Genomic DNA, 25,866 nt, shown 5'->3' with positions numbered 1-25,866 from the left:
GTGGACACATTGGTGTGGTGTCATTCTAACCATTGTACACACATACAACAACAACACACAACCTTATCACGACACGCATCCCGATCGATGTGCTCACGCACACACACGACACACATCCTGATCGGTGTCATTCTAACTAATGCACACACAACAACAACACACAATCTGATCATTGTACACACGACACACAACCTGATCAGTGTATGCACACACACGACACACATCCTGATCGATGCACACACAACACACATCCTGATCGGTGGACACACTGGTGGGGTGTCATTTTACCTAACTAGTGTACACACAACAACGACACACAACCTGATCGGTGTATGCACACACGACACACATCCCAAGTCTAATCATTGTACACACAATACACATTCCTAGCCCAAGCTGTGATCATTGTGCACACACATTCCTGAGCAGACATGGCTGCTGATTGGCCATTATTAGCATAGCCTTGTTTTCATCCCACAATCATAATTAATATATTAGTACAGATTCTGCAGGAATCCTGTAAAGCTTACAAGGCTTGGTGTGAGCTAATGACAGCAAACTCTGTTCCTGTACTTTATTTTAAACCAGCCGTGTCCATAGGCCCAAAGCCCCCCATACACATGGATCGATTGTCTGATGTGGAATACGTGACATTCCTCAGATGTTGGACTCAGCAGATTCCACCAAGCAAATATTCAGTGGGAAAGTACTCATCGGCTTTATATTTTGTCTAAATGGTTTTTGCCCCAGGCAATAGTGCTTTGGTATTTGTTCCTGCTCTCCCTCATACCTCGTCTGTAGCTGTAAACACTAAATTCCCATAAACCAGATTTGGGTAATCCCAATATGCATGCAAATGGAGAAACCTGTTGGTATTCTTTATGAGGCTAAATTACAGACTTGTGTATTGTCAACTGTATCAGTGTCTTAACCTTCCTTCTCATTAAAGTACATGTAAACTTTCTCTAAATCTGATTTACATAAGACTTTGTATCATGAAGGATTTCCTTTTTCCACTTTCTCATCCTTTGTTGCATATCATTATTGCTGCTTTTTCAGCCGCTTCCCACATGCTTGTGCTCCAACAACTTCTCTACAGAAATCCTCAGGGCGGGTTTCCTGGTGGTGACAAAACCTGGAATATGCTTGTGCAACAAACATTAGCCTGGCTGGTTGTAATCTCATGTGTCAGGGTGATAACATATGAGAGGAGAGCTTTGTCAATCCATAACAGGGATTACCTGTGCAATATGCTCATGGCAGGATCCCCAGGTATTTTAATAAAAAGCTCAGGTTTACATGGTTGAATTTACATTTATTGCTGCCTAAAAGCATCAAAGGGTTTGTGTGGCATACATTGTGGTATTTAATCCTTTCCTCTTGGATTGGGTAATAGAAGAAGCCAGATGACTTTAGCAGCAGTTCTTTTCTCCTTCTTTTATTCTGCATGGTGATGGATGATAAGTATATTTGCTTGTGATCCCAAAGAGAAGGAATTCTGGGGCTGCCAAAAAAGTGCTTTAGCTCCCATGTATATCCACTTTTCAGTGTCTGAGCCTTCAGCCTTTGTACGTGTGATTGTATTGCATTTCTTCACTGAAAGGCTGGCAGCATTGTGTACTCTGCTATTCCAGTGACCAGTAAGGAAAGGCCTCAGCCCCCCGATACATGCGTGCTGTAATTCCTTTACATGTCAACTATTATTGTGTTAATGCTTGGTGGACTTAAAATGTTAATGCAAATTCTAGTCATTTTAAAAGCTTGTGCGTGCAAAACGATTTTGATCCTTTTTTGTCTTTTGGAAGTGTTGTGCATTGCTGAAATAGACATTGTGGTTCCTGCATGGTCTATAAATGTATCTGCCCTTGTGGTAAGGTGGCAGTTCTCGCTAGCCGGGCATGTTTTTATTGGACGGATTTGTAATAGTAGTAGCTGCTGGCAGCCCCATTGTTGAAAAAGTGTTAACTGGTATCTACAGTTTCTAAACTTAGTGAAGATATATATATATATATATCTCCCTAAAATTATTTGCCGGACATCCTCATTCTTGTAACAGTATCTATTACCACATTGTGAGAAAATGTTCTCTGCCTTTAACAAGTTTTTATTTTTTTTTGTTTTTTTTTTCTGCTTCATCTATTTTTCTAGCAAATCCAAGCTCTCTTGGCACCCCCTAAGAGTGAAGACGGAGAGAAGAAAAGCAGGAGACCAGAAAAAGAACCCAGGAGAAGTGGTAGAGCCACCAACCATGACAGCTGTGATAGCTGCAAGGAAGGGGGTGACCTCCTTTGCTGTGATCACTGTCCTGCAGCCTTCCACCTCCAGTGCTGGTAAGAAGTTGGGGATAGGATGTGTTTGTTTTATCTTCAAGCTATTGCCTTGATTGATTGTTTGTGTTCCTTTATCATGTTTATATCTGTTTAGCTAATTCTGTTTTGTGTTAAGTTTGTATTTAAAAACATTTCATGTTTACTGTAGGTTGACTCTTCCTGTCTAGTTTTTACAAACTACACTTTGGCCACATTCTGACTCGTTTCAGATTTTTCTGGTTGGTTGAACATTCCTGTCTGATCAGTGCCAGTGTTGTTTGAAATGATCTGTAGTTGAAAGATGGCCTGGGAATGCAGAGCTTTTGTGATTTTCTCCTCTGCCCTCTAGAATTTGCTTTATGTCTTTTTTGGAATGACACCGGATTCTTGATGCTATCTATATATATATATGTGTGTGCTGCTGTTAATGAGTAATGGGTGTATATTTGTGTCTAATTTTTTATTTGAGCAGCTAAATTAGTAATGCAAAAAGGTATTGTCTGTGTAATATTTTTTTTTTTAGAAACAAACTATCTTTTTTTTTTCCCTTTTTGTGTTTCTTTGTTTTCTCTACCCTATAGTATTTGCAGTCAGAAAATCAACATCTGCCACTAGGTGTCCCCTCTGCTTCCATGTCCATTGAAAACATTTCTTTTTCCTATTTAAACTTTTCAGGTGTGTGCGTGCTTGCAGCAAACAAAACATTGTTCTATGCCTTGAAGTCATTTACTAGAATCTAGGAGCCTTTGCCTTTTCCCTCATAAAGTGCAAGACCTTGAATATGTCCCCCAGGTCTACACTAACCAGATTTCTCTTGTCAGTTTATGTGATTCCTGTATAAATGTGAGCTGTTTAGTATTTATGTAACATTTTACTTCACATTTGTGATGATCAGCTACAGCTCCTCTGCTCTGAAACTGCTGTAATTTTCAATAGTGAGTAAAGCACAGATCTAGTTACCTTTTGGAGAAAATGTAATTAGACTTGAATTATTCCTATTGTAAAATGCATTCAAAGCGCTGGGAAGGTTGCCAGCATTGGTATTCAAGGACAACCTCTGTGTTCCGATGGATAGTCTAGTATTAAGAAATGTTCTTGTGGTTTCTTCTGTAAAATAAATAATTGTAAGGGTCCATTGACAAACATTTGCTTAAAACAATTTTTTAGCATGTGTTTATATGCGTTGTGCATTTTATGCAAGTTGAGATCCGTTTGGTGCATTCATTTTATGTATGCACCTTCCCATAGACTATGGCATTCCAGCCTATTGTGTGCAGCTGCACGTATTACACACACGTAACATGATGGTGTTGATTTAGGGAGTAGTCTGTTCATTTAAAGTGAATGTTTGCAAAGTTAAGGTAATAGGATAAATCGATGTTCACTTTAAATATCACCTGCAAAAAAAACACGAAACATCTGGTATATTTTCTAAGTGAACAAAGTTTCTCCTGTACTTAACATAGGGAATTGTTATTTTTCAAAGTCATGCATTTTCTATTTGTTATTACTTGTTCATAATAAGGATACTTACAGTGAGTTGTTTTAGGTAACACTGTGATGGGAGGCTTGGTCGGTGGTGAACGGTGCCAAACTATATCTTCGCGCTTTGCATATCAAGTTATTTTGTTTTTTGTTGCCATTATTAGGAAGCACTGTCCATTCAGGGCACAGTGCGTATTTGTTGTAAATGGACCCCTGGACCCCTGATACTTGCCTTTCCATCGCTGCTTCTCTGTTTCTGCTTCTGTGGAAGCTGGCGTTCTTCTTCAGTCCTGTAACAGTGCCTAGGTCTAACAATTGACTTCTAAACAAAGTCACTGTCACAGAGGCCTTCCATACTCTGGTATTATCACCTGTTACTACAGCTCTATTGTCTCTGGTTGCAACAGCAGTAGGAGTGGCACAGTGACAATGTTAATATTAATTTTGTTTGGGAAGAGGGGTTGTTGGCAAAATACTTTGTCTTTTCTTGAGGTGCAAGGTAACAAGGTCTCTAAGTAACAATGTATTTTTAGAGTCCACAATGTTGCAGATTACCAGGCAAAGAACAAGCAAGTTCAAGAAGTTCATTTCAGTTTTTTTTTTCTTTTAAAACCTTTACGTAAGCTTTACCAGGACAATGCAATTTGATATAGCAGCAATTGATATGAAAATGGGAAATAATAGAATTTTAAAAGTGACAAAAACAGCTGAAGAGATCAAAATATTTCTCTATGCACATCAGTGTTCTCCCCAGCCCCTTTTAGCTGGGCGCACCACCCGGAACTTTTCAGTAACCACCCGGCTGTTTTTCTTCTTGCACATAAAGTGTTCAGATGATTCCCTTGTTTATAAACCACAATGAATGGACTGAGCAGGCAGACGTGCTGAGCGTGTTTCCTTAGAGATATGATGCTTGCGTAATGCAGTTTACTCCTCTGGGTAATATGGGACTTGATACTTCCTGTCCTTAGGGTGCCCTTATTAATCATGGCTAAGAATGTTCTTTAGAGCTGTGAACATTTACAAAATGAGTAATATTTTGCTAGTGGTGTAGTAAATTCATACAGTCATAATGTCTAAGCCAAATACCAATGGAAAATCATGCAGGTATATGTAAGTATTTAATTCAACATTGATTTTAGATTTTTTTTTTTCATTCCATATTAATGGTATATAGTATTTGATGGTATCTGCCCAGCCTATATATATCAACACCCCACACGTGCACCGTTAGAGAGAGGTTAGGATTTTTGTTCTTTTGAGTTGGTTATGATGATCCTTTTAATGATCTTTTGTGCATTATTATTTGCTTCCAGTAGATGGCGGTGTGCCCTAATGTAAAGTGCATCACAAACTCCCTGTGTAGCCCAAATATAAATATTAAAAAAAAATTTAATCTAATGCAATATTGAGAGGGGAAATATTGATTTATTTTTTTTATTGCTAATAATGTTTGTTAGTGTAGGTTGTTTTCTTGTAGAAAATATAATATGATCATTTTTCATTGCTGTTGTTTTTCTATTACTGCAGACCACACAGTACCAAAGCTTGGCTAAGTTCCAAACACACTGCAAAGTATCAGGATAAATAGATCTTCTAATCGAGATAGAATATCATTCCCTGCCATCTCTTGTTAGGATTGTATTTCAGTCAGACTGAAAAGCTTGGATTTCTGTCATCTAAGAGTATGTAGGGTTTATCTAAAACCAGAGCTGTTTGTTACCTTTAGCAACTAACACATCCCATTGTCTTTTTACTTTTCCGCCAGTGTTTGTGACATCTCAGTGTGAATGTCCTTTGCTGACTTTCCCTGGAGAAACAAAAACTTCATGACGGTCCGTAACTCTAGCGACGTGAAACTTGCTTGCGCCTCTGCCATCACAGCTTCTCACTAAAAGAAAAAACATTCTTAAAAATCCAAACACCTGATATTTGCAGTTACATACTAAGATATTAGGCTATCATATGCCCCCACACTCATTTTTCTATTTCATCTGAAAGGGGGCCTTTGCCCTGGAAGGCAGGAACTTCTCGGCACCCCCTCGTAGAAGCAGCCAAGGGTCTGGGTTCTTATAAATATCCAAAACCTTTTTCCCCTCTCGAGAGCTGCCAGATGCTGACAACCAAATATTCTAATTGTGAGTTTGCAAGGTTAGCTAAATTTTGTATCAGAAACTTTGATGATCTTCACAGGTTTAAAAAATACTTTGAGAAAATATTCCGACTTGTATATATAAATCAGCAGGCAATCAGGCTGCATGATCTGAGAATGGAGCCTGGTCTTTCCTTCCCTAGCAGTAGGTATTTTGCTTATGAACTTTCCTAAATACAACAGTTCTGCTTGTTTTATCACTTTTGATATCTACTTATATGAAATCTGGTTTTATACAAGCATGTGTGAGAACAGTAGAAAAGAAAATACTGAAACCATTCTGGCCCTGGCCCTTGGCGAATCATCAGTTTGTTTTGGAAAGTTTCATTACCACCCTGGAAGATGTGGTATATTAAACAGGCCAAAGCCTGTTAGGAACTCTGTAGATAATAGCTACTTAGTTCCTGCTGCTGCTCGAGATTGCTGACTTGGAACTTGCTGTGGTATGCAGGCCGTGTTCTCTCTCTCTAAAGCAGACATGTCTTGAGCCGTGGCCCTATACACTTTTTGATGTGTTTGCAAAAGTTCATCATCCTTTATAGTCTTGTGGGTTCTGTAAGGGTTTCCTTATTGAATTACATTCAGCCTTGCCCAAGCAAATGTTACCGTTGGACAATTAAAACATATTTTGCAGTAATGGCAGATAGTTGCAACAAGGTCATCCTTTTCCGGCACAGATAAATGTTGGAAGGACTTTGCACCCTGAGTAGGGGACAGATGCCTCTAAAAGAAAATATTGTTTCTGAATATTCCTATTAAACTATCTTATAACATCATATAACGCAAAGGACAAGTAAATATTTTGTAAATAATAACATAGATTAAAAAAATATGTATGTATGCATGTTATGAGGTGATTAAAGTGTGCTAGGGGAGTACATAATATGAGGTTAACTCAACATTTTTTTGTAGTTTGCAATACGGTTGGAATCTTTGTAATCGTTTTTATTCTGGTCTTACGCTTACACAAGACATCCTTTACTTCCTGTATTTTTTAGACAAGGTTGTAAAGTGCAATCTCTGCTTGAGGAACAGTCAGCAATAAAAGTTCCAACCCTTCTCTACTTTACTTTTTAATGAGCTCTCACTCCCTGTCCTTGCCAAGATGGCAAGTAAAAAGAAATCTCCCGTCTGTGGCCACAGGTGGACAGAATATGATAATCATGAGTCCATAGAACAGTGTTTATCATTTTTACTCCAGAGGAACCCCTGCAATACCTTTCAGGTCTTGATAAACCCGTGTAAGAAGTACCGGTAATAATCAGGGGTCAGTAAGAAGAATGCCACTTACATTGGTGATCGTTAGATAAACCAAGTGATGGTTCATAATTCCACCTTTACAAACAGCTAAAAAGGTCACTGGCCTAATGTCACTGTCAGTGATGTTGGACTCAAAAACTAGCCAGGCTCCATTCCACAAATGGTCAATCAGCACCAGCTCAAAAAACCCCTATCAACCTTTGTTGGAATTGATATCAGGTTGAGAGTGGCTACCATAGAGCCTCTGTTACAAATCTTTATCCCTCCCCTTAAATACTTTCCTAAATTATTATTTGAAGAATTGTTTAAGAAAGCTTGATTGGAAACACTCACTTGTGTGTCCAAGCAAAGAGGAGTTTTTCATTTTCTTGCAAGCTTTCTTACATAAGAATGGCACAGTTTATGGCTTAGCTTTGTGATTTTCTATCTCTTTTGGTTATCTTACATTTGAAAAATGCTCAATACACAGTGCTTCCTCCTTTCAGTGCATCTGTGTTGCACATGTGGGATGTTTTGGTTGCTTAATCAAGCAAATGATACTGCTATGAGAATTCTGATTGCCATAAGAACCTTGTAAATAGACAGGTGCAGAAATCAGCAGTTGGATTTTATTGTGGGCAATTTGGACCGTTTAATCACAGAACTACGGATAGTTCTTTTACTTTAAGTGAAAAAAGCAGTTCGCAGGTGGATGCCCAGTTTTTATTACAGCAAAAATTATGTTCTCAAAGTGGCTGTAAGCTTTGTTCAGATACTTTGAGTACTATAGTATAGTATTTCTGCTACAAGAATGTCATTTTAAACCATCCTAAAGATTTATGCATGTTTCGCGAAAGAAATTAGGGTCAATTGCAATCACATATTGATCAGATCTTGATGACTGAAATATTGAAGTTATTATTATTAATAAACAGTATGTATCGCCAACATATTAAGCACAGCTGTACAATTATTAGGTTTAAAATAATTTGAAAATCTTTATTGATATACATTTTGCAATTCATTGAACAAAATGTTCACTGAGGTCAGAATTCAAAATCGCACTAAATATCAAACTATACAGTTAAAATCACTAAATGATTGATTGTGTGAATTTTCGTCCTAATGTGTCTCAGTAGAGGTTACGGTCCCCACGTGCCTGTGTGCACACCTGACATCATCTAGGCATGCTTCTAATGAGACAGCCCATGATTCCCTGGGGAATACTACATCCAGACTTGGATCAGAGCATCATTGGCCCCACTTGACAGAATCCCGATGCACAGACATATATCGGGCCTGATTTTATTAAAGTTTTCCAAGACTGGAGGAGATCGACATCATGGGTGAACCTGGGTGATTCAGCAAACCTTCAACGGATTTTTTAAAAATCATTTTCTAATAGTTGCCAAACGTTTCATTCCTGGACCCATTCAGCTATCAGCCATCTTCTCTGTTCTTTCGGGTTCTTCCTACATTACCCGACGCAGGTGCAATATTGGGTAACGTAAGTTGGGAAAAAATTTGCCAATCTTACTGCGCATGCGGGGGATCGGCCATTTTTTCCCTTTTGGCAAAAGGGCTCCTTCTCTGCACATGCCCGAGATGCTCAGGCATGTGCAGAAGGAGCAGCCAAGAGCCTCCCGGGATGCGTGAGGTAGGTATCCCGGGAGGCTTTGTGCACCTATTCGTTCTCTATCGCCTATGGCGGTGCTGCACCCCTTTTTCCTTTCTTTTTTTAAGGGTGTTACACAAAAAAAAAAAAGGAAAATAAACAGAATTTTTACCTTTCATAATAGGGTTGTCTACCCTTTTATGTAAAGTGAAAATTCGGAGTTTAGGTACGCTTTGAGTCAGGCACATAATGTCTCATAGGGGTTTTATTGGGTTCATGTCTTGGTGAACATAGAGACCATTCAATAGCACCAATACTTTTATCATCCAGGAACTGCCTACACACTCTGCCCACGTCAGGCCACACATTGTCCTGCATCAGGAGGATCGCAGGCCGCACCGTACCAGCTTAGGCCTGACAAAGGTTCTGGGAATGAAATCCGCAGACCCAAACATCAGTCAGGATACCATTACCTAGCACATAGAGGTCTGTGCAGCTCTTCAAGAGTATGCCCCCCAAACTATCCCTGACCCCCTACCAAACCGGTCATGCTTGGTGATGTTCACCTCAGCATCTCCAGACTTTTTATGTCTGTCACATGTCCTCAGTATGAACCTGCTCTCATCTGTGAAGAGAACGGGTACCAATGGTGGTACTGCCAATTCTGTTGTTCTTTGGCAAATGCCAATTGAGCTGCAATGCAAGACTGTGAACGGAGGATGTCGGGCACACGTGGTTTGTCTCTTACAGTTTGCTCTACTGTTGTGCATTTAACAAATACTCTGTGTATTTAACCAATGAAGGTTTTCTTGTAGAGCAATGGTAGTATTCCCCCTGTTCCAATAGTGACAATGACGCCAGCAAACTGCATAACTGATAAAAAATTGTTCAGCAAGAATAGAGAGTGAAAACTGGTCTGTAGTAAAACCAATCCCTTTTTCAAGTTGAGTTGCTATTTCCCTTCCTGTACATCTGTTGTTTCTTTCTTTTACATCAAAGCATGTGAAACTGATTCACAATCATTAATGGTTCCTAAATGGACAGATTAAAATCTCAAAAGTTTAATTGATGTGCAGTGTTCTCCAGAATATTTCAGACGCCTATATTTAGGGGGGCTATAGGGGGTCAAAAAGTGTTCCTAGTTTGTGCTAGAACTCCAGTAACCCCTATAACTGTGTTCCAACTCCTTAGTATGTCCCATTGTTTTATAATTATTAATAAACAGGATTTATAAAGCGCCAACATATTACACAGCATTGTACATGAAATAGGGGTCATTGTCTTTGTGTTATGACTGTGCTGTGTAGTGACTATAGAAATGCTTCCTAGTATCTTATGTTTTGTAATGAGCAGAATATTCTAGGCTTTTAATGTGGCATTTACTGTTCTGAGCAACTGATAGCAAAGCGGTCCCTTTTTTTTTTTTCCTCCGCACCACCAAACAGTAAAACAGTTTGTTACTGATCAGATCATTAGCTTTGTATTGGCTGCCCAGACTCACTGACGGCTCCATCTACACAAGTCCAGCCAGACAGCTGCTGAAAAGTGCCAGGCGGCGCACCTATCTAAGAGGGGCTGGGAAAGCACCGAGGATGTGTTATATTTTGTTAATCTTCCTAATAAATTCACCTATTTTATGATTCTGCTCATTGCTGTAATTGGCCAGTTGTGGGGCGCAGAATACATGTCTAGGCACATAACCAGAGGAAGTTGGAAGGAGTTTGCATAATAGACAGCACAGTGTTTTGTGTTCCTGTGACTCCCTAGAAGGAAATGATGTTCACACAACTCGTTGTGGTTGGTTAGTCATAGTAAATGTCAGTTTTGTATGTACTGTCTAGCAAGATGTAAGCGAATTTATTTGCTCACGTACAAATTTTTTTCTGTTCTTAAAGTTGGTCTCAAGAATTTACCCCAAGCAACACCAATAAAATATATATTGAAATAATTTCTTACTCGCCTTGACCTTTGTTCACATGAAACTACAGTCCTAAGTCCCCCATTCCTTTTACAAAAGGCAAGGTCCTCCTTTGTGTGTTCACATTTCTGTCTCCATGATGTGGACACTTTTTATTGGTAAGCAGCAGGGTCCTCTAAAGATCCAGAAGAGAAGCCGAAGGGACTTTCAGGGACCAGCAAAATTTGCCTTGGAAATTTGAAGAGATAAAATATGGGCAATGCGTGTGTATTCCAGATATGTGCTGCATATGTTGTAGTCAAAACATACACCCTTAGGGATTTTTACATGCCCTGTAGAAATAATGCTATTTCTTTGTGTTTCCTTTTCATGGTTTTGTGTATGCAGTTTTTAATTTGCATGGGATGTGTCTAGTGTTGCTGAAATCTACAGTTGTATAATGCAGCCTTTGTTTCTTGATCAAGATAAACAAATATTTCTTTTTTGCTTTTCAGCAATCCTCCGCTTAGTGAAGAAATGCTGCCCCCTGGAGAGTGGATGTGTCACCGCTGCACCATACGCAGAAAGGTACCTTGCTTCACTTTTCATGTATTTACTATCCTCAGGACATCTCTGTAATTAAGAGGTGTTGTACAGAGTTTGAATATTTGCATAGCTGCTGCACTGAATGTTTCAGAGTGTGAAATGATTTTCCTTTCTCCTAAATAATTTAACTTTCATGATCCTGATTACCTGTGCAGTTTAACAGCTCCCAGCTTGGGTGGGAGCACAAAGCGCTGTATATTAAATAGGGGTTGCAAATGACAGACAGATCCAAACAATGACACAAGAGGAGGACCCTGCAGTCCTATATATAAATAAAATTGTGGTGCTTACACTGGATCACCAAAGTGGATGAAAGAATACCTACCTGTCCTATGTCTTGTGTAATAAATAATTAATTTTTTAAGTGTGTTTGGTATCGACATTTTTTATTGTTTGGAGATTACCACTCCTTAGGATGCTGCTCTGTTTTGCTGGAGTCAAGAACGTTTCCCATCACATCCTAGCTGCTTTATTTTCCGTGTATTATGACCTTCTGCTAAAACCTTGGGTATACTACTCCTGGCATCTTTCCCTGCCAACAGAAGAGAACATACCTCAAGTAAAAAAAAATAAATAAATAAAAAAAGAGCCATTGCTAAAGCTTTGTGATAGGCTGTGGTTCCTTTTTCTCTGCTATAATAGAAGAGCATGGCACTGAACAATCTTTCTTACTAGCGTATAAATGCTCATATGACTTAATGAGTATGTAGCTCAGTAGGGTTTCTGTAATTTGCTAATAAAAAAATTGCCATTTCGCACTTGAAGATCAAAATATGTTCTGTGCTGGGTGATTTTTTATTTTATTTTTTTCTTGTTTTGTTTGTTTAGTGTGGGTTTCAACATTTCTCAGATGGCTAAAAATTGTAATATTTGGTGTTATAGTAGTACGTGGCCATTGACATTCCCCTGCATGTTTTTATTCTGTCATTCACTTACATATACTGCTAACTTTTTACTTGGATTCAAATTAATATTTTTTTCCCTATAAAGTACATTCTTTAATGATGTACAAAATGTAAGTTATGATGTCCATCTGAAGTTTTTTTTTTTTCAAATATTTTTTGAGAAACTTGCTATTGGTGTTTTGGTTTTCTTGCAGAAACGAGAACGCAAGAAGGAGCTGGGTCAAGTCAATGGCTTGGTTGACAGGTTTGGAAGGAGAACGGTGTCCCCTACCAATGACTTGGATTTTTCGGAGAGAGCTGCCGGCAGCCTTCGAGCCTTTGCCCAAGCTAGGATATTGGAAAGGAGAATAAGCCGCCCAGGCACACCTACATCCAGTGCCAGTACAGACACCCCGACTTCTGAGCAAAATGATGTAGATGAGGACATGATTGATGTGGATGATGATCCTTCTGGAGAGTCTGAGGGCGGGCCCTCTCAAATTAAGAGACCATTTCAACTGCTTATTGCAGCAGCCATGGAACGGAACCCCACACAGTTTCAGCTGCCCAATGAATTGACCTGTACCACAGCACTTCCAGGTTAGTGATCAGTAACTGTATTTCCAAATATTCCAGAAAATCTATATTGCATATATGCATACCAGTTCTTAGTTGACATAGCGAGAGAGAAGGGGTCCTTCATTCAGCCCTGGCTGATTACCAAAGAGAAAAGTGGTACGAGTGGGAAGAGAAAACTTACTAAGAATAGAGCAAAATGGGTTGGGGGGGAATGGGTGGGTAATGTAAGGATGCAATAGAACAAAAGGAAGAGAGGGGTGGCAGGTTGTTTGGGGAGGAAACGAGCAGGGGGATATAAAGAAAGGTGGAAATGGAATACAACAAATTAGGTAGAGAAAAGAACAGGGGGATATAGAGTATACCAAAGGAAAGAGGAGGGGTGGATATGGACCAGAGTTTTCTCCTTGTTTGAAAACTTGGCAACGTGGTATCCTGACACCACCAAGCTGTGGCAGCAAAAATCAGCATTTTTTCCCTGCTGTGGTCACTAGGCATTTCTTTAAAATATAGTTAGTCTAATGGAGAAACAACAATGCAGGCAATATGTTTGTTCACTGTGCCCCTTACTGGACTTTTCCTAATAAAAAAAAAAAAAATATATATATATATATATCTGGAGAATTTATTTGGGCCAGGTAGCAGCAAAGGGTTACTGAAAAAGCCAAGCTGAAATAGGTGAAATTATGAATTTCTTTTCTTTCTTTTTTTCTTTAATATGGAAAAATTCTCACATTCATAGGCACCAGTAAGCGAAGAAGAAAAGAAGAAATGACAGGGAAAAATGTCAAGAAAGCACAGCATGAGTTGGATCACAATGGTTTGGTCCCTTTACCAGTTAAAGTCTGCTTCACTTGTAATAGGTATGTGAAATATCAAAATCTGGATGTATAGCTTACTCTGTTGTGTGGTTGGGGTAATTTGTTTATGTGGTAATAAAGGCTCGGCTCAGCCTACCCAAAATGGGTATTTGAGTTCAATGTCACAATCAGTAGGATAAATCTTTCATCTGAGCAATCCAACAGTGAACTTGGCAAAATTTCTGCTGTTCTTGCCACTGCTGGATGAACCTGGTAGGTCGGGCCCTTTTTAATTTTGCAGCAGCTTTGGCGTTGTCAGTAATTGGCTTACTACATATAGATGCAAACATGTATACCCATGCACCTTATGCCATTATTTGTTCATAGGAGCTGCCGTGTGGCACCTTTGATCCAGTGTGATTACTGCCCTCTTTTGTTTCATATGGACTGCATGGATCCGCCACTCACTGCCATGCCAACCGGCCGCTGGATGTGTCCCAACCATATTGAACATGTTGTGGTAGGTTGTCTACTCTTTATTTGTACAGTTTTCTTCTTAAAACGTGTCGCATATTTTCTAAAAATAGTGCTTTTTAAAAAAAAAAATCAAACATAACCAGCTTGTAACAGTAAATAAAAAGTACTTTTCTAATGAAGCGTATTGAAAATATATTGTATAAGCAATATTGCAGAAAGGAGTGGCTGCAGTTATCTCATTTGCTGTTGCTTTTTTCCACTTGTAGCTGAACCAGAAGAGCATAACTTTGAGTAATCGCTGCCAGGTGTTTGACCGATTTCAAGATAACATTTCACAGCATGCAGTAAAGCTGGACTTTCTGAGCCGCATCCACAAATTACATCCTCCGAACAGACGGCTTTTGCCTTCGAACAGAAAAAATACTGTCAAGGTATGCACACAAATTGCAGTAATTGTTTCAAATAAAAAGGTTTGGGGGAGAAACTTGTTAATAAGTATGTTTGGTTTTGGAATAAACTAAAAATAAACTTTTAGGACACAATCCTGTTTTTCCCCATTCTGTATTCTTCTTTAATGTAGAGGGTTCTCTGATATATTGTAATTTTCTTTACCATGACTTTATTAGCTGTGCCACATGAACTTCCAGCATATGTGGGAGTGATGTTTATTTATGCATGCATAGATCAACCTACATTCTCAAATAAGCATCTTTATTGCCCTGATTGTTGGCAAATCTAGGTTTGTGTGTTTTTGATTGTACGTTAATGCCCTAGGTACCAGAAGCGATTAAGGCACAGTATCAGGCACCTCCACAGTTACTTCCTCCTGCGGGTATACGTGACGGGGAGCTGATCTGTAACGGTGTACCCGATGAGTCCCAAAAGCACCTCATGCACTCTGAGCACTTGGCTAACAAAGCAGAGCAACGAGAGGTTTGTACATGGCATTATAACACTTTTCATCAATCTGTTTCTATCAGTTTTCATAACTGGGCATAAAATAATAAAAAAAAAAAATGAAAAATACCCTTTCTTGTGCACGCCTAATATCTTGTTCTAAAGGTTGCTACTTCATCATTTAATTTTGTTAGATTGAGAGCTTTTAATTAATAAATATCTGATTTTACAGTCCACAGTCTGGACTGGATGTACGTTCTTTGACTTTATCCCCCATGATATGCTGCTGTCTGTGTGTTGGCAGATTCTTTGTGATTGTGTGAACAGCCAATAAAGGCAGCATCCATTGTAAGCAGTGATCAGGCAGGATTGCCTAGTTGCAAGTAGCTGAACACGTTAGCTGCTTCCACCACCCTGGCCTGCTTTCTAAGTAGGTTATTATAGATCAAAGATTGCATTTTAAGAGTTTTGCTGCTCATCTTACACGATACATTTTAACATTTGTGTTGTACTTTTTCCAGATAAGCAGACTGGGCTATAAAAGACAGCCAAGCAGCAAGCATTTTTAAGATTAGGTCTACAAAGGCAGTTATGCAATTTATATATGTTATATTTCACTTTAGTATAGTCTAAAAGCTTTTATCATTTCCAGGTAAACACAGTAACTTATAATGGTGTTAGTGGACAGGAAGTCGGTAATGTACTGGGGAAATCTTTCCCAGTCACTGCTTTTTTTCAGAAAAACTTTAGTCTTGAAGGGCTCATATACTTTTGAAAATGTATTTATACTTTTCAGAACACTAAAGTCTTGGATGTTTTTTGAAATTTCTTATTGCCCTTGTTTTTAGGATAAGAGTTACTGTTTTACTAAGTTACCAAATATTTTTTTTGCAGCTGGTGAAGTTAAGGATGAATAAATTAAAGGTAACATGTGCTGGAAAAATATGGAGACTGCATTTGCTGACCTAAAATGTTAGCTTCTAAACTGCCTTGCTGAGTCTCTGGCTTCATGACTTTGTGTGGCTGAGCTGCAATGGGTATGCAGATAAGGAACTCACTCTTTAGGCTGCATATTTGCCTTGAATTAGTGACTTGTTATGTCGGCCTCCATACTTCTCTAAACACCAGCTTCCTTTAATGCACATTTAAGGAGCCACTAAGTCTAGTGTATGGAGAATACCAGAAAACAAGTATTTATTTGAAAAATGTGAGCACCAGCTGTAATATTTTAGGCTTGTTGGCTTTTGGTGTTTTTCTAGCCATGGTTATTGATACAGCTAAGAGCCACACATTGTCTCATCCTCCATTAGCCATATATTGTCTGTGATTCCTAAATAAATGGTGGGAGATGTGTTCGTGGCTTTAATTCAAATGTTTTGGGTTTTGTTTTAAATCTTTAGTGGCTCCGTAGTGTGGTTGCACTTCAGTGCAGCATATTGAAATACTTGTCTGCTAAGCAGATGCCATCCTGGGGGTCAGATGACATTGATTCGTTGGATGTCAAACCAGTTATTGCACCTGATGGTTCCGTTTCCAACTCTCACCAGCACGATGATGGAAAGCCCCAGTGTCCTTCATCTTTAGGACTGTGTCCTAGCAGTCAGACTACAACTTTGCAGGAAGACTGTTCTTTTGTGGGTAAATCGCGCCTCTCCACCAGCTGTGGCGCCTCCAATGGACCTTCCGCATCAGAATCTAAATCCAATGGGCCTCATACTTTAAGTGTTAGTCCAAGCCCCAAGGAACAATTGACTGAGCACCAAAGGCTAACTGGAACTAGTGCTACTGCTTCTGTACTTCCCCAGCGACCAACACGGCCTAGATCAGGAACTCCGCCCACAGCAACTGTTCTCCCAAATCATGCGGTAAAGACAGAGAGCACAATGGGATCTGCACTCTGTGCTCAGCGACTTCCTGTGCCTGCTATCACACCTCCAAATTCATGTTCCAGTCCAGAGCTTTCAAGCACTTTGTCACGAAAACAGACCCAAATCCAACCTGGACCTCTGCTCAGTCAGCATGACTCTAGACCTGTGGGGTCACCACTGTCTGGCACCAGGGCACTTACACCTCCGCAAGCACTTGGCATTGATCTAACATCTGCAGCTCCTGGTGCCTCCAGAATTTGTGCAGCAGCTCCAACTGCAGGTAAGTTAAAGTTTACCCCAACCTTCTGTTGTAAGAAACTTTGTAAACCTAATGAGAGTGAACAATTTCCTTTGTGAAATGATTTTTTTTAAAAGTGCAGTTATAATGTAGCATATATCCCAATATCTGGTACATTGAAGAGATTCATAAAAGGATGGCTATTTATATGGTATTTTAGGCATCCACAAGTCAGTCAGTTGTATCCTCCAATTTGACATAAATTCCTAACCTTGTTATATCCATCCGTGCATGAACTGGAACCAGCTTATTCATTGGCCTATCTTTTTCAGTGACTATAATCTTTTTATTTATCTCCTTGCTCAGGATACGTTGTTGGCAATGTCCTCAATTGCAGAGAGGACAAGCAATGTTGTTTGTGAAATAAAATAACCTTACCTGCCTGATCATAATTTTTTTTAAATCACGTGGCTGTCTTCCTGGTTTCTAACTTCATCCAACTTGATCGGCCAGGCTGGCACCATACACTTATATTTTTAAATAGAAGGCAGCAAGCGTGAAGTGTGAATTACTGCTGTAAGGGACATTGCCTGTCTCGTTTTGCAATATTCATGTCAGATTCATCCATTATATGAATGTTTTTTGCACATGTAGCACATCAAAAGTCTTAAACTGGATTTTTCTGAAACTGCCATGTTTTAAAAATAAAATCATATATCAAATACTTTGTAGTTTTAACCTAGGTCTACTCAGGAGACATGGAAGCAGAATTTAGTTCATCTAGATTAGTAGTTTGTCTATTCTCCAAGCTATTGTTGGGATTTTCCCACCATTAGAGCAAACTATTCTTCTACCAAGCATACTTTCACATTTGAGCCACAAGTAGCAGTAGCCCTAGGCTTTAGCAAATGCTGTATTTGAGTATCTTCATGGTTTCCAGGTACCTGCTTACTAGGTACCTGTTGAATTCCTATGCAGTTCTAAAAGCCTGGGCACTCCAGAGAAGCCAGTGACCTGCTTCAATAGTTAGTAGGACTGTAATAATATATTGGATAAGTAGGAGAGGGCCTGTAATAAACCAACCAGAAATGTGGCATCACTATACATCCCGGGTTATAGGATTGCTTGGGCACACTGCAAGGTAGTAGAGGTAGCATGCAGACACCCTAGTAGCTTTATATTTAAAGGGCAAACCCTGGTTTGCTCCAAGGAATACTCTATATGGAGAGGAACAAGGTATATTTCCTATAAGGAAAACTATACACATTCAATTTGCCAAAAAATCCTCCATCTTTCTATCCAATGGAATGAATCCAAAGATAGTGAGGCCTTTTGTCTTTTATTGTGCCAATCCTTGGTATAAATATGCTTCTTAAAAGCATGTTATATTTATTCAGAATGTAAAAAAAAAGTGTTGTGAGGTCTGATTTTTTTTTTTTTTAAGAAAAAGCCCTTCACAGAATTTTTTTTTTTTTGTAGTATAGTTGCATATCTGTCTCACCATGTAACCTGCATATCTCAATGTCTTCTTGCAGATGGAAAAGTTCGACCTAGTACAATAATTCTTGATGGCACTTCAACCAGTCCTTCATCCTGTACAGTAAACTCTTCATCCATGATGGAAATTACAAATTCTTTAAGAACACTGATGGATGGGAATGGAGGTATGTGAATTGACAATGTCCTCTCTTGATTTCTTGAACAACTTTTTATGTTGACTCTAAAAATTGTAAATGGTACTTTACAGGTCTGCAATGAATATGGAGATATCCAGGCAAAAACTTATAATAAAGTGACAATGCTAAGTTACCAATTGTGTTCCTACACGCGGTCACTGTTGTGCAAGTGTGATGTAGGCTACAAGCTGCAGTGTGGAGACACATTGCACAGGAATTTTCCTTTACTCCTATCGGGAAACCCACCCATGAGAAATGATTTGCAGTAGTTCTTGTGGCCTCTATAACAATGGCTTTTATACTTATTTCTATATAATGCCTGCTGTTAGTCCTGCAGAATAGGAATTTATTTTCTCTACTTTATGAGTTGGTACACCTCATCTTTATTTAAAATAAACTAGCATTTCTCTAAATTATGGTTTTTTGATTGTTAACACTTTTGGTTCATAACTAATGTACATGTGTCTAGGATAATTTTCAGCATCTACTTTGTTTTCTCACAAGTTGTTTTTTTTAACATTGTAGAGATCCAGATTAATATGTTAGATGAAAAGCTGGTGAAGTTCTTGGCCATGCAAAAAATCCAGGAGATTTTCTCATCAAAAGATCGTCCAGTATCAAATGTTAGTCGACTGCAGCCAGCTCCTTCCAGTGGTCCTCAAGCTGAAGGTAGGTATAGTGTTTTCTTGGGGAGTATACATACATACATACAAACATACAGTTAGGTCCATAAATATTTGGACAGAGACAACTTTTTTTCTAATTTTGGTTCTGTACATTACCACAAATAATTTTAAACAAAACAACTCAGATGCAGTTGAACTGCAGTCTTTCAGCTTTAATTCAGTGGGTTGAACAAAAAGGTTGCATAAAAAAGTGAGGAACTAAACCCTTTTTTTAACGCAATCACTTCATTTCAGGGACTCAAAAGTAATTGGACAAATTAAAAAGCTGAAAATAAAATCTTCATTTCTAATACTTGGTTGAAAACCCTTTGCTGGCAATGACAACCTGTAGTCTAGAACTCATGGACATCACCAGATGCTGGGTTTCCTCCTTTTTTAATGCTCCGCCAGGCCTTTACTGCAGCAGTTTTTAGTTGCTGTTTGTTTGTGGGCCTTTCTGTCTGGAAATGCATGCTCAATTGGGTTCAGATCAGGTGACTGACTTGGTCATTCAAGAATATTCCACTTCAATGCTTTAATAAACTCCTGGGTTGCTTTGTCTGTATGTTTTGGGTCATTGTCCATCTGTATTATGAAACGCCTCTCAATCAACGTGACTTCATTTAGCTAGATTTGAGCAGACAGTCTCTGAACATCTCAGAATTCATTTGGCTGCTTCTGTCCTGTGTCAGATCATGGATAAACACTAGTGTCCCAGTGCCACTGGCAGCCATGCACGCCCAAGCCATCACACTGCCTCCGCCATGTTTTACAGATGATGTGGTATGCTTTGGATCATGAGCTGTTCCATGCCTTCTCCATACTTTTTTCTTGCCATCATTCTGGTAAAGGTTGATCTTGGTTTTAACTGTCCAAAGAATGTTTTTCCAGAACTGTGCTGGTTTTTTAGATGTTTTTGAGCAACGTCCAATCTAGCCTTTCTATTCTTAAAGGGTTATGAGTGGCTTGCACCTTGCAGTGCACCCTCTGTATTTACTTTCATGCAGTCTTCTCTTTATGGTAGACTTGGATATTGATACCCCTACTTCCTGCAGAGTGTTGTTGTTCACTTGGTTGGCTGTTGTGAAGGGGTTACTCTTCACCATGGAAATGATTTTGCGATCATCCACCACTGTTGTCTTCCGTGGACGTCCAGGTCTTTTGGCGTTGCTGAGTTCACCAGGGCTTTGTTTCTTTCTCATGATGTACCAAACTGTAGATTTTGCCCCTCCTAATATTGTAGCAATTTCTCGGATGGGTTTTTTCTGTTTTTGCAGCTTAAGGATGGCTTGTTTCACCTGAATGGGGGCTCCTTTGACCGCATGTTGTCTGTTCACAGCAAAATCTACCACATACAACGACATTGATAATGATATAACAAAGGAATTATCCACACCGGCCCATGAAATAGCCTTTGAGTCAATAGTGCAACTACTTTTGAGCCCCTGAAATGAAGTAATTGTGTAAAAAAAAACAAAAAAAAAAACCCTTAGTTCCTCACATTTTTATGCAATCTTTTTGTTTAACCCACTGAATTAAAGCTGAAAGTCTGCAGTTCAATTGCATCTGAGTTGTTTTGTTTAAAACTAATTGTGGTAATGTACAGAACCAAAATTAGAAAAAAGTTGTCTCTGTCCAAATATTTATGAACCTAACTGTACATACATACATGTTCTGCTTACCTCAGAGTTTTTGCTGCAACTTTCACATTAGTATCTACTTACCATATCATATTTTCTATAATGCATTACCTGTACAGTTTTTCAGACCCTCAACCATTCGTGTATCAGCCATTGTTTTCAGTCAGCCTGCAGAACATTTCTGAGATATGGTTAAGTCAGCATAGATTTGGTTTGACAGAGGAGAAGTAAAGCATAATCCCTCCGCTGTACAGTGGGGGGTATATATTTATATATATATATATATATATCCACACTCACTTTTTTCACTTTTTTAATTTTAAAGATTAGTATAAATGTAGGGTATTGTAACAAAAGTGTGTTTTAGATTTTAAAGTTTTCAACTATACAAACATGTGGGATAGCTGTATTTGATTGTTTATATTTGGTTTACTTTCTGTCATTCTTAGTATCATATAAATGATTAGAAGGTGGGAGAATGATTGACAATGCGTTGGTACATTGGTGCTCATGACACTTCGGCAAGTCCTCTAGTGTGACAGCCATACAGTGGACTCACAGATGTGACTTTGTCATTTGATCTGTCTGAAAATAAAGAATGTCCTATCATATCCATGGATTTCTTTACTGTAGCTGTAAGCATGACTTAATCCTAACCCAAAGAAACTTTACCTGTTAGATCAAACAATGCATTGGCTTGTAAATGTGTTTGAACAGTTTTTTGAGCCAGCCAAGCCATGTGTTTTAGAGCAGCGGTCCCCAACCTGTCGTCCGGTTCGGGGCTCTGCCCAGTGGACCATGTCTCCTGTATGCATGGCAGGCTCAGGGCGGTGTCTCTGCACACAACCCACCCGCTTACCCATCGCAGGCTCAGATCTTGTGTTTTAGAATGTGTACTTTTGCCATATTTCCCTACCATTTGAATTAGACTATAAAACATCTTTTTGTACAGTTTCTTATGTTCTGTTATTTTCTTCCATCAGCTCAGAGAAAAGAAATTCAGGCAAGAGCAGTCTTCTACCCCCTGATGATGGGTGTCGGGGCTCCTGTTAACATGTGTTACCGTACTCTCTACATTGGCACAGGTGTGTTTCTTACTGCACTAATCAGATGATTAGAAATATTCTGTAGTCTGCAAATATTTATGTCATTGAGTGCCTGGTACTAAACATTTTAAATACATATATTTTAATATATTTTTGTATGCACAATCTTAGAAAGGTAAGGATGGCTTTGGGATGGGCAGAAAAATAATTTGTTTTCTCTTAGGTACAAAAAAATCCAATAGGTTTTAATATATAGAAGTGCATGTTTTATGTGCCTTTTCCTTTAAAGGATAAGTTGGTGTAAGTTAGGAGTAAACGTGGTTGTAGTCCAGGCTAGGTGACAATTGTGGCTCCCTCCATAGATACACTGGAAGAATCAGGATGTGTTTATATTCACATGATACTAGGTGGAAATTAAATAGAGGCGAAAAAGCCTAAAGAAGGAAGATTTGTATATAAACTGGACAATCTGCAATATATGTGTTATGTTATGCATGAATTTTCTTTATATTTGTTTGTTTTTTTTCCCCTTTTAATAAGTCTTCTCTCCTAATGTTCCTAGAACCGCAAACATCTGGGTAGATAGCAAGTGCATTACTATATATTTAAGCCATTCGTTAATTAAGGATGGAATAATTTTGCTCAATTTCTTTAATGCGATTCTCAGGTATTGCAAAAACCTCCACCTTAAAAAAAAAAAAAAAAAAAAAAAAATTTTTTTTTTTTTTTTTTGCCTACATGTCAGGTTTGTGTTAAGGAAATTGAATCCAAGTTTTAAAGAGTTTATTGGCCTACATGTCAGGTTTGTGTTAAGGAAATTGAATCCAAGTTTTAAAGAGTTTATTGGAGTGAGGTTAGCAATGAATGTCCAGGGTTTTTTTTTCACTCATTCAAGGATTCTTATAACAGAACTATAGGATTCAGCATGTTGTATTAAGACTTGGGGTTTGTTTTGCCATAACCACCCTGTGTGTTTGTGTATTTAAAGTGTACCTCTTATGTAAGCTTTCTTTTGCTAATCTGTTTCTAAACAAAATACATCTTGCCTGCTTGGTGTTCTGATCCTTTGCCTTTAATAACATTTGAATCACTCCAGGCATTTAGCCTTCCTTAAAATGAGTTCCTCAATGGCATCTTGCATGTTGCATCTCAGTATCGATAAACTTTAAGTCACAACCCCTAAGGTTTGGGTATTTGCATTATTTTCATTCCTTAGCTGTAATTGATTTATGGATTTTAATTTATATGCATTACCAAATGGTTATCTCTACTCCTGCTATTGTCAACCTACAATGTTTTATGTCTAATGCTGTTTTTCTGCAGATACTTTCCTAAAGGGTAATAGAACACAGAGAAATGTGCAAATGCCTCCCGTCATTACAGTGAGTGTTTGTTTAATGTGCTTTTCTATTTTTCTATTTCATACTGTAGGGGCAGACATGGATGTGTGCCTTACAAACTATGGTCACTGCAACTACGTGTCTGGCAAGCACGCCTGCATATTTTATGATGAAGTGAGTATGATTTTTAATTTTTGTGTATCTTGGAAATGTAATTGGGAAATGTCTGTCACCTTTTCATCCACTGAGGAATAGGGAAAATCTTCAACTTTTGGTTTATATTGCAGCTCATGAGTGGATTGGACATTGGCAAACAAAACTGTAGACCAGCCAAGCTTCCTTATTTTTTTTTATTTTTTTTTGTAGTGTCCTAAAGATGATGTTTTGGCTTTTTTTTTTTTTTTTTAACCTGTCATTTTTTTTTCCTTCAAACAAGACACCACTGCTAGAGATTTCCCTCTGATTTGCAGTTCTCTTGAACTGTGTTACTCAATCTGCTTTTCAAACGTAGTTTATCTGGAGTTTGCTGCAGTGTTCTTTCTAGGTCCAGAGCTGCAGCAAGCTGTTATAAACTATGGGAAACTGTGAAGCTAACCTTGTTTATACTCTGCATTCATTACCCACAGAACACAAAGCATTATGAGCTGCTGAATTACAGTGAACATGGTACAACGGTCGACAATGTCCTCTATTCCTGTGACTTCTCTGAGAAGGTCCTTCCTACCCCTCCCAGCAGTATTGTTGCCAAAGTGCAGAATGTTATAAGTAAGTTGTCATGTATAATTTATAAATTATTTTTGCTTGATGTTTTTTTGCAATAATGTTAGTAGTGTGTGCATAAAGTTGCATTAATGTAAAGCCTTTTCAGTTTTGTTACCTATTTTAAAAATGCAAAACAATTTCAACTGGTATGAACTGTAAACTAGTTGCTGGTCAGACAGGGTTTAGTATGTTAGTGCTGAAGTGGTAAAGTGGTAAGTGTAAAAGACCACTGACAAGTCTCAGATGGAGAAAATCAGAGTTCATTAGGAAAAAACTTTTTTTTTTTTTTTTTTTTTTTGGACCCAGTGATCACCCACGCACGTGCTAATAAATTGTCTACTCGTGGTCAGTTTGAATCCAAAGTTTATTTTAAAGTGCAGTAAGACAAGGACACTTGGTGTTCTGCTAAACTCAAGTTATTGCAATAAGCTATTTTATTTTCAAAAGATTAATATATTTTTCTTTTTTCAACCTAGAGCGCCGGAAGAGCCAAAATCCTGATCCAGAACCCATTAAAGAAGAGGTGGTCATGAACTCACAGGGACAAGGTCCCCATGCACAGCCATGTAACTGCAAGGCCAGCAGCTCTAGTCTTATTGGAGGAAGTGGAGCAGGCTGGGAAGGCACAGCACTTCTACACCATGGTAGCTACATTAAGTTGGGCTGCATTCAATTTCTCTTCTCTATAACAGAATTTGCGACAAGACAGCCAAAAGGAGAGAGTGACCCCTTAGCACACGATCTGGACTTAGATGAAAAGCTGCCTCTAAACTCGCCTCATCAGGTGCCCGTTTTACGATCCAACTCTATCCCTTAGGAGCCAAGCACCAGATCTCTCTAAAGGGATTAAGGACTTTTGTGTAAAAGGACGCACTTATCAGAACGACCACATTAGGCAGCCTTCAAAGACCCCCGTTTTTGGCCAGAAAGAATTTGCACATTTTGCATGATATGAAGAAACTTCACTCTTTTTCCTCTCTACTTTGCTCAATTTTAGGGGCATTTGCACATATATTTCTATCATACATTTCATATATTATAAATATATATAAATATATATATTTTTTTTTTATTGTAAAATTCAAACCACCCACCCCCTGTTGTGAATTTACCTCGACACTATCAAAAATCTGGAGACCAGAACATTTAGGATTTTTTTTCATCATGTCGCTGTAAATTGGACACAAACTCATCTATTTTGTGCAAGTGACAATTTTATATAGTAAAAGATTTCTTTGTTTTTCCATTAAAAACTTTCCCTCTTATTTTTTGTTACATTTACAAGTGTTGCGCCGTATAACCTTTCCATGACCACAACTGCAATAAAGGTTACCTCCCTCCAAACGTCAAGAATTACATTCAAAGTTTTGTACATACACAGACGGCTGCCCTTTTTGCCCTGTTAATTTTTAAACATTTTTTTAAATGTATACAGTGCCGCGTGTGATGCCTTTTGGCTCCTGTCTGTTGTAACAAAACATTTAGTTGTATACATATTTGTCCTTTTTTTTTTGTTTTGTTTTTTTTTTTGGGTTATTTTTAATGTATTACTGCCACTCCTCTTTGAGGGGGCTTGGACAAGCTAGATTCATTGTAAATATAATTGTATTGTTTTAGATTTTACAAAACCTTTTTTCCTGTATTCTGTATATATATATACATATATATATATATATAAAATTGATTCTTTCTGA

General features: G+C 38.4%; 1 protein-coding gene across 3 annotated transcripts in view; it reads left to right on the top strand.

The window, feature by feature from the left end:
• Positions 1-25,866, top strand: part of PHF12 (PHD finger protein 12) — a 26,683-nt gene extending 817 nt beyond the window's left edge. Inside the window, exons 2-16 of one of the 3 annotated variants that reach the window (XM_072430428.1) lie at positions 2,149-2,330; positions 11,213-11,285; positions 12,403-12,787; positions 13,506-13,626; positions 13,951-14,083; positions 14,307-14,471; positions 14,815-14,973; positions 15,832-15,861; positions 16,338-17,085; positions 18,579-18,707; positions 19,245-19,388; positions 22,008-22,109; positions 23,502-23,584; positions 24,037-24,175; positions 24,649-25,866. In XM_072430428.1, coding sequence (XP_072286529.1) covers positions 2,149-2,330; positions 11,213-11,285; positions 12,403-12,787; positions 13,506-13,626; positions 13,951-14,083; positions 14,307-14,471; positions 14,815-14,973; positions 15,832-15,861; positions 16,338-17,085; positions 18,579-18,707; positions 19,245-19,388; positions 22,008-22,109; positions 23,502-23,584; positions 24,037-24,175; positions 24,649-24,989 — 2,934 coding nt within the window. In that variant the 3' untranslated portion in view covers positions 24,990-25,866. The remainder of the gene's footprint in view (positions 1-2,148; positions 2,331-11,212; positions 11,286-12,402; positions 12,788-13,505; positions 13,627-13,950; positions 14,084-14,306; positions 14,472-14,814; positions 14,974-15,831; positions 15,862-16,337; positions 17,086-18,578; positions 18,708-19,244; positions 19,389-22,007; positions 22,110-23,501; positions 23,585-24,036; positions 24,176-24,648) is intronic. The other 2 variants (XM_072430445.1, XM_072430437.1) reach the window with 2 other exon arrangements.

The sequence above is a fragment of the Pyxicephalus adspersus genome, chromosome 1, assembly GCF_032062135.1.
Source record: "Pyxicephalus adspersus chromosome 1, UCB_Pads_2.0, whole genome shotgun sequence".
Classification (NCBI taxonomy): Eukaryota; Metazoa; Chordata; class Amphibia; order Anura; family Pyxicephalidae; genus Pyxicephalus; species Pyxicephalus adspersus.
This window is presented reverse-complemented; position numbering and strand designations above follow the sequence as displayed.